This window comes from Phalangium opilio, unplaced genomic scaffold (assembly GCF_054372755.1).
Source record: "Phalangium opilio isolate 3A_F unplaced genomic scaffold, DU_Popi_V2 ptg000042l_1, whole genome shotgun sequence".
NCBI classification, from domain to species: domain Eukaryota; kingdom Metazoa; phylum Arthropoda; class Arachnida; order Opiliones; family Phalangiidae; genus Phalangium; species Phalangium opilio.
The window spans coordinates 9695154-9704759 of NW_028324166.1; the positions used below are offsets into that span (position 1 = coordinate 9695154).

General features: G+C 35.9%; 1 protein-coding gene and 1 long non-coding RNA gene across 2 annotated transcripts; one reads left to right on the forward strand and one right to left on the reverse strand.

Moving 5' to 3' along the window:
* Positions 1 to 1330: 1330 nt before the first annotated feature.
* Positions 1331 to 2877, reverse strand: LOC149679048 (uncharacterized). Its single transcript, XR_016366204.1, has 2 exons — positions 2649 to 2877; positions 1331 to 2588 (listed from the first exon to the last, which is right to left on the reverse strand). It is a non-coding gene; the product is annotated as an uncharacterized LOC149679048 (long non-coding RNA).
* A 342-nt stretch (positions 2878 to 3219) lies between these two features.
* LOC149679049 (uncharacterized) lies at positions 3220 to 8623 on the forward strand. Its single transcript, XM_089835977.1, has 4 exons — positions 3220 to 3223; positions 3276 to 3356; positions 3808 to 3956; positions 8111 to 8623. Exons 1-4 carry the CDS (start codon positions 3220 to 3222, stop codon positions 8399 to 8401), a joined length of 525 nt encoding a protein of 174 aa, XP_089692103.1. The 3' UTR covers positions 8402 to 8623.
* The last annotated feature ends 983 nt before the right edge of the window (positions 8624 to 9606 follow it).

A 9606-nucleotide genomic window follows, 5' to 3' on the forward strand; every position in this document is an offset into this window, starting at 1 on the left:
TCCTTTTTGTTTATGATGTACTAAGCGTTAATTAATCAGAGAAGCTGGAACCGAAAAAACTTACAAAAATCTCATAATATTTGTGCCAAAAAAGTTAATTTAAAAACAATTTTATATATTTTAATTTAGTATAAAACAATTTTAGAACTAAAAATGGGGTTGACGGGACGCCCAGCCTGCCAGCCAGGGTCGGACCAATACTTTTCCGAACCTCTAAAACGCGCGAAACTAAAAACTTAGTAAGGAAATAATTTATAAATAAAAATGTGGTAGAAGGTACGCCCAGCCTGCCAGGCAGGGTCGGACCAATACTTTTCCGAACCTCTAAAACTCGCGAAAGTAAAAACTTAGTGAGGAAATTTTTCTCAGATTCCGCGCCTAGAACGAAAAGTTTCACTAGTGCCATCGTCCGGAGAAAACGCGAAGCTTGATCTAGGTGAAACAAAAATGGCAGGCCTGAGACCTGTAGCATCAACGGCAGTGTATGTGACGTTTAAACTTATAATTAAGTGCCTAATGAAAATTAGTACTCGAAATTTTTTGCAATGAATGAACCACAATTTCAGAAGAGAATATTTTCAAAAATGGTAAGTGTTGAAAACCTAATCACCCTAATATTAACCAGATTAGTTATGTAAACTCTTAAGCCTTGGTCATAACACGAGTATAAAATTGGTCATACTGTTTTGTTTTGTTTAGTACCTGTTGCTCTCTCTCTTGTGAAAATTGCTACGAGTATTACACATATTTTCCAAAAGATCCTACTGAAAAAATTCGAAAAGCTCTTCAGTCAAACTTTAAGGGAAATGAATTCACACAGTATGGAATTATAAACGAAAAAACTCTTGTTGCTTTAAAAAATAGTCTAATTTAAAAGTAACGAAGATTGGTTTGAAGTCAACCCTTCTTATCGATTCTTGGGGTGTTCCCCTGACGGTCTAGTCAACGATAATTTGGTCGAAATGAAGTGTCCAGTAATTGGTGAAAAAGGAAACTTAGAAACAGTCCTCAAGAAAACTCCTTACGTAATCAAGAAGGACAGAACATTTTCTTTGAAACCCAAACAAATGTATTATGGGCAAGTGCAACTTAGTTTGGCCCTTTTAGGACTTCAAAGTTGTCATTATGTAATTTATTCAAACTGGAAGATGATTGTTTTGTTATATGTGCCTAAAGACCAAAAATTTATTAACAATCAATTAACCAAGATTACAAATTACTTATTTCAAAAGGTTTTTTTGCTTATTTTAATTACTACATTCCAAATTATTTGAAATGGAAAAATAATGGAGTAAATAAGGCTGAAGTGATATTTTTAAGTTCCTTAAAATGTGATAGAATCTTACAAATTTATTAAATAAAATTGTTTTACAAAATTTCACGAGTCTTGGGTGCATTATTCATTTGCATTTTTTTTCACGGGTTTTAACAAGCTTGGGAACTGCGTAAGAGTTAATTTAAAATGATTTGAGGTCTGAACTTTACTTATTCCAAACAAAGCTGATAGAGCGGTGAATGAAATGCCAAGTTTTAGTTTCATGAGTGTCAAAAATACCCTATCTCGAGACTCGTAGTTTCCCCCATTCTTGGCCCATGCTTCCTCTCTACCTTATTTGTCCATGAAAAGGGGTATGAATTTACTGTTAATATTTTTAATGATTGCATCAAATAGACCAGTACTCTTTAATCCTGTTAATGAAATTATAGAGGGGGCATTCAATATTCCATTAGAAGCATTAACATAACATGTATGATTTTCCAAGGTGTTGACCATAATGCATTTACAGGGTTGCCACGGAATATTCAAAACCAAATTCCCTGACTTTTCCAGGTTTTCCCTGACCTTTTTCTGAGATTTTCCCTGACCTTTTCGGCCGAAAGTGTAAATGTTTACAGCACGTTTTAAGTGGTGCTTATAATTAAATAAAGTCTCTACATTTAAGTTTTCCAATGTATTTTTCACACCAAAAAGATTAAGAAACATTTTCACCTAAATGATTAAGAAAGATTTTATCTAGGATATAAATAACAGTCTGAGAGATTTCTTTAGAGAGCATTAACTTTACAAAAACAATTCTAGACATTTTTTAGGATTGCTCTAGAGTTCACTCTGTGTTAAGAGAGGATGAGAAGAAACTTTCATTACTCTTTCAATAAAGACTTATCCCCAGAAATTTTACCTACTAAAATAAAATTCCCTGACTTTTCCCTGACTTTGCTGAAATTTTTCAAATTCCCTGACTTTTCCCTGACCTTTTTGGCCCATTTTCAAATTCCCTGACCCGTGGCAACCCTGATTTATCATTGGGGTTTGGAGTGGTGCATTTGTCGGTCGTAGTTTCCTCGGTAGTTTGTTGAACCGCATCAATCCCCAATCTTTCAGCTAGAATTTCTGCGTCTGCTGGTCCATTTATTTCAGCTGTTTCACTTGCATGCAAAGTTGGAGATTGTGAGAGCTGATTCCTTTTTTTTCAGTCTTTCCAATCTCCCATTAGCCTTGAACTATTGTTGTAGATCATGTTTCCTTAACGGGAGTTTTTTGGAAGGAACAGCCAAAGGTCCAAGTCTGGGAGGGTAACTTAACTTATCTACAATAATAACTCTAATTATAATTGGTTTTAAATTAATATTATACGCTTAAAACATACCTGAATGTTCATATTTCGGAATGGAGCAGACAACCATGGACTTGGTGTGTGGTTTATTCATTTTTAAAGCTATATCCCATTGTTTCGACAATTTAACGTCGCGCGGAAATTGGTGAAAGCGGACACCACTCATTATTTATACACCCATACACGCTGCAGTATTTAACCATTGTTTAATTACGTTTAAATAAACAGCAAATCTGACAAAAACTAGCCAAATTATCATTGAGCAGATAGTTGAGTTGTTGATTTAATTTTATAATTATCTTTGAGCAATTCAATTTAATTAACTTTAATTAAACCATGAGTATGTTGATTGCGTTTGTCATTAATGGTATCGCCGGAATCAAGTTACATTTAAACACCTGATTAAACTAATCATCGATCATCCACCTTGCAATAGGCAGACAACAAACTAGACGGAGTTCGCAAACTTCGCAGTCTATTTATGACATCTCATGTTGCCCTCTATTGAATCTCTCAACAACTATCGTTAAATTTATTACTTAAATAATATAATTTTTTTTAAATATAATAATCATATTAGCTAATTATAATTATTTAACTTTAAATGAGTATGTTTCATTGATTTAAATCGCATTGCTAAAAATTATTGGCGGGCGCTAGGCAGTCATTCTCTCTACTCTCTCTCCTCTCCCACTTACAAAATCCAGCCGCAGCTGGTTGCCGCGCGTCGGGAAGGGGAGGGTGGGTGGGGATCCACAAACTTCTACCTCTCTCTCTACTCTACAGTCTAACTTAACTCGGGTTTTGTACTAAGCAAGCGTGGCTTCGTGGTAACGCGCCCGCTCGGATGTCTTCACTGACGTCTCGTATGGATTGGGACATGGCAGGTTCGAGGCCCGGCGCCGACGGGAAAAAATAATTTCAATTGAAATTAAATACGTTACGCCACCTATGAGGAGTAACGTGAACTACGGATGAATTTCGAGTCGAAAAATCGCGGGAAATTTGAAATTTAAAAAGTTTATTTATGAAGAATCTTATTATGCGGTTACACCAAATCCAGCCAGCCGACCAGCCGTCCAGCCAACAGAGGGCGGAACAATAGTTTTCCAGCTCTAAAGAGCGGCAAAACTAAAAACGAACCACAGAATATCAAAGCATTTACTGAATGCTTGGTTCGTTGCGTTAATAGTGACGAACACAGCTTTGTTGGCATACATCACTGCTGATGCCCTGATTGGCAAGACATTGATCATTAACCATTTGCACGACCTACTCAGCGTTCAAAACCTTAAATTCTACGCTAGTTTTCGATCTTTACCTTTGAATAACGCCATCAAAGTAAGTTAACTGTCAAACAAGTGTAACCAGAAACCTATGCAAGAAAAAAGAAATGACCATAATTGGAGATGTGAGCCGGTAATTTACCGTCCGTAAATTACCGGTAATTTACCAAATACCGCGTAAATTACCGGTAATTTACCAAATACCGCGTAAATTACCGATTTATATCTTACCGTAATTTTAGAATGGTAATTTACCGGTAAATTACAAAATTACCTCGGTAATAAGCCTGTTAAAACATAAAATACCATAAATTACGGTAATTTTTGTAATTTCAAAATTTTAATCGGTAATTTACCCGGTAAATTACCATTTTTAAAAATTACGGTAATTTCACATCTCTAACCATAATATCATAGAGTACTATGCTTAATGACAACCATGTTTGCCGACTCAATGACTTTGCGCATAATAAAATTGTTTAACACCCAAAATGTAAAAATTTGTTCTCATCGGATTTATTCTTTTTATATTTAATTGGTTAAATATTTGAAAAGATTGGCAGCTAGATGGATATTTTACTACTAGCAAAATCTCTAGAAAACTAAGAGACAATATCGTGTAGAACAGATTCAATGGATGCCCTGCTTCGTCCATGTAAGGCGGATGACATATTTAATGGATATCAAGGGATGTTAACAATAGCATTCGCATATTTCACGTCACACAGGTTTAGCGTCACCAGAAATTTAAAATGAATTGTTAAAATTTCTGGTAAAGCTTCTAAATTTCCAAATTTATATAAAACTCAATTTAGACCTAGATTAAGTTTTATTCTAACACTGTTAAGTGTTGATTCTAAATATCGTCTTTCCAGAGCAAAAGGTTCAAGGGCGAATCGTCGCTAGCATTTTATCAAAAGCCGATTAGGATTCACACCAAGCTAAGACTTCATACTGGTTTTAATGTATAAGGATGGTTTTTCGGTTGGAAGTAACTTTTTTAAAAGTTTACGGCTTTGATAAAAATACAGAGAACTACAATTGGGCTCGTAACGCGTGGTTAAAATTTTAACTGAGATCCTTCGAATAGTTTTTCTTGAAAAAATAGGGTGGTTTTAATTTGCATAAAATTACTCACAGATTTTGACGAAAAACTGGAAATTTTCCCGTAGAAATAATATATTAAATGATTCCTGTGAAAGTCGATTTTATGAAGATTATACCTTCGATAGGTCTGAAAACGATTTTAAAAGTAATGTTGGTGCCTTATGAAGGTTTCATTAAAATCGATTAGTTTTAACATAAGTTTATAAGCTATGTTCCATAAGTGTGTCACTCGTTAATGAGAGCTTGTCATGAAGTGACGTAGGTGAAACGTCATAGATTCTTGTAAAGCGACGCGTAGTGAGGCCTTGTCAAAGGCTTAGTACAGACTAAAGAGGAGGATGGACTGCAAAACCGAGTGTAGTCAATTCTCACGTCGTTCTTGAACTAGCTCTCATTAAGCCTCTAACATTACGAAGTATGGGTAGTGACATACTTATGGAACATATCTTATAAACTTATGGTTTTAAGTATTGCTTTTTGTACTCTTAAGTATATACTATAACGCTGCTGGACTTATGGCGTTTTAGCCTATATTTATTGAACCATAGGGCATACTTTTTTTAGCGCGGATGCGGACAGAGTGGCCTAAACATTTTGTGATAAGGGCTATGGAGTATTTTTGTGACATCTGTTTGTGTAAAAGTCTATGGAATCTATTTGTGCACAACTATATGGCATCCGTTTTTGCACAATTCTCTGGCATCTGTTTGTGCTCAATTCTATGGCATCTGTTTGTGCACAAGTGTATGGTATCTGTTTGTTCGCTCGTCTTTAGCATCTGTTTGTGCACAAGTCTGTTGTATATGTTAGTGCGCACATCCATAGTACTTATATAGGTGTATAACGCTCAAAGAGATTACATTTTTAACTATCGCGTCTACTGTGAAAAATAAGTTCGAAGCCACTGAAATGGCATAACTATCGCTTCACCTACGATTTGCGTGTAAAAACGATGGAAAGCAATTTGAGTTTTACTGGGCGTTGATTGTCTAGTCATGGTTTGTCCTTATATAAAAGATGCTTAGTTAGGTCTTAAATCACCAAGTATTTTTTCTTAACAATTTTATTTAAAATTAAGACTGAAGTCACAGATATTAATAAAGACTGCCTTTATAGACAAAGGAGCGAAAAAGTAAATGATAAGTGTAGAAAATTAACTGATAAAAGTTTTGTTCGTTTTTTCATAATTTTTTAGCTAAAGAAATTTTGGTGAAAAAAACAAAGATAAGAATTTTTTATATCATGTCTTTTAAACTAAAAGTTATAATATCTGCAGTGAACTTTCTATACTTTTCTTTTACTTTCTCGCGCCTTTGTCTAGAAAAACAGTTTTTATTAGGAATGAACCTCTCCACACGCAGAGGAAAATAATTAGGTAACGCCGCTCCTTAGGATGTCACTAATTTTAGAACCGATTTACTAATAACATAAATTTGACAACTTCTATACAAACCGAGTAGGGTCTCTAAAATATGCTTTAGATAAAACTTTTCACAATAACAAATATAATTTGGGACAGCGGCACGGTGTTCTCCCATTGGATAGAACCCCATTAGACAGATTTTATCTGAAATAACAATCCTGCCGTTTGTGCGGTTTCTGCGTATTGGGATTTTTTTATTAGGAATATTATTATTACTTCAAGTGCTATATAATATATCGTCAAAAGTTAATTTAGCGATTGTAGCTTTCGTCTCACCTAGGCGCAGTGGTAGAGTATCGGACTATCCTAAGACAGTCCCGAAAAAAAAAATGAAAATAACGTAATATTAGATTTAAGCGATAGATTATTAATTTCATTTGAACTTAATTGCAGTTACGTTGGACAGTGTGGGTAACTATAAAGTAATCAAATTGTACACCTATTGCCATAAAGGCCTTTGAGTATTTGAATTATTTGGAGTAAATTTTATTAAAATTACTTTAATATTTTTCTGGGCTAAGGTTAGGTCAATTCAGGTTAGATCAGGTTTAGTTGTGTTCGGTTAGGGTTATTTGACGATGTAGCTGCCCCTTATTTTAGTGTTTTGTCAGGAGCAGATGACAAAGGAGTCTCGGACGCTAGCTTCCACAATATAGAGGGCAACGGCACCCGCGTACGTCACAGCTGTAGCGGTATCGTTTGCCATATCAGACATTACAGCAGACGATGCTTTGGGGGATTATATCTGGCACCAATGTCTGCTGGGAATTTGTTTTGTAATAACGGACTAACGGTGGCTACTGAGGTTCGTCTTATCCGATCGCGACATAAATATACACAATATAATTACTTTATTCAAACAGCTGTAACCGTTGGTATTAAGATAAAAGATAAGACTAGGCCTACATTTTGTGACTTTAAACCTACTAAATAGTAAATTAAGTCCAAACTAGCAGAGAAACCCAGGTAAGCCAAGGCTTAATTAACAATTTGTGCCCACTGGAATGATTGGGCTCGGGTTTTCAAATTATAAAGCAAGGTTTTAAAAGATGCGGAAACACAATGTTATATATGTGTTTTAGGGCCAAAATATTCCGTATGTTTTTGAATTAATTGACTGCTACAAGAGGTTGGAAACGAAATCACTGTCTCTTACTTTTTGGGTTTTAAAAGATCGTGAGTGATTTCTTTTCCCAACCTCTTGTAGCTATCATTTAATTCAAGACGAAATTAAGAAAAAATTGGCACTGAAACACATTTTAGTTTTTTAATAGTGTACATACGTTACTCGCTGGGCTTTTCATTATCAATTTTAGTCTAAAAAAAGATTAAAAAGCTGTTGAAATCCATTTTTAACGCTAATACTCGTTAAGCCTAGGCTAATTATAAGCAGACGATACGTATTTTTAAAGAGAGGCTCCAGACGCGATTTCCCAGATCTCCTTTCGAGACTTTGCAGCCCCGCTATTGGTTGGAAAATAAAGCTCAAATTTCCTACGAGAGGTGGCACTGGCGTAATGATTTTGGTTAATAACCGTGACGTTCGCGGATCCCATTGCCCTCTACATTATGGAAGCTAGCGTCCGAGACTCCTTTGTCATCTGCTCCTGGTTTTGTTAATTATTAAGATTTATTCTAGTAATTTCAGTACAGATAAATAAATATATCTCTTTTTTAAGGCTATACCTGGAATTGAAGGAAAAGAAATCCGGAAAAGACGTCGTAAAAAAATACCTAGAAGCATACGGAGATTTCTATCGAGTGTGGAGAAAGGGGAAAATGTGTTTCTTGTCTGGCATGACGAAGTAGATGACGTCGATAAATACTGCGAAAATCGTCTGAAAGAAAATGGTGAACAGCCCATGTTTTACATGTCACCATTTCCCTTGACACAACTTTCTTGCGCATTTCCAATGAAGCAAAATCATTCCATCGACAAAGACACCCTTGAAGGCATAAACAGAATGTAAGACCACTTCATATACTTCATCTCAAATGTAGCAAATAACTTTCCCGGGTAAAATGTATTCTTCTCTCGCATGAGTTAGGCCTAAGACCTTTAAGCATAAACTAGAATGGAATGGAGATACGGCGCGTTGTTCTTTTAGGGCAGCGCCACGTCGACACCCGTATATTGAAATTTTTCGATTCAAACCACAACCATAACATGGTCTATGAGTCGAAACCTTTCAGAACTGATTACTCTCCCCTATAACATCTTTATACTTTCCCCGATATTCATGGAATATAAACGGAAAACAGGTTTGTTGGAGCCGTCGTTAATAAAAGATTCGCTGCCATACCAGGTAGAATAGAAGAAAGATGGACTCGCGCTTTTAATTCGTCGACATGAACCTTACACTATGACGGAAAGCCTCACATTTTTATGTTTTAATTTGATAGACGGCTGTATCGAGGCTAATTTTTTGAAAAGTAAATAAATTCGAAATAGCTTCTTTATAGTTCGCTTTTTCTCTTTCTTTTGTTTTCGCTGGAGGAATACGGGCACGGTGGGTATATTCTTTTTGCTCATGCGTGGGAGAATCCGCCCTCGCACGAGTATTGTGCGGGCTTTTCAAGGTCTCTCTTACCCTAGCTTTGGAAATGTATGCGGACAGGAATACCGTGTGTTCGGGGCTTTTCATCCCCATCATTCCGATTTCGATTTTTAAAGTACACTTTTATTTGCTGAATCCACCAGAACAAACTCTAGTTGAATCCCAAAAAAGGGTAAATAGAGTCAGGGCCGGAAATAAGCACAGGACACTGGACATTGTCCAATAAAAATTTAAAATGTCCCATATATTTTCTTAAAACTAAGGGGGTCACTGGACGGTTGACCAGTAATTTTTTCCGAAGTTTTGATAGCTAGACTATGTAGACGCGACACAATTTTTGCGCAGTCCAGTGGACTATGTCCTATTAATTTTCCAGTCTAAGAGGGTATCTCTGGACACATGTCCTATAAGATTTTTTTTTATTTCCGGCCCTGAATAGAGTCCGCCTCCGCCGAGGCGCGCGATGGTGCTAAAGACTTAAGCTGCATGCTGCGAGTTCTACAGTTAAGTTAATATTTATCTGTCTCGCTCAGAATTGGAGGTATGGCGTCTAGTAAAGAATGAACAAATTTTCATCTATTTAACTTTGTCCATCATCAACCATCAAAATGTAAAGT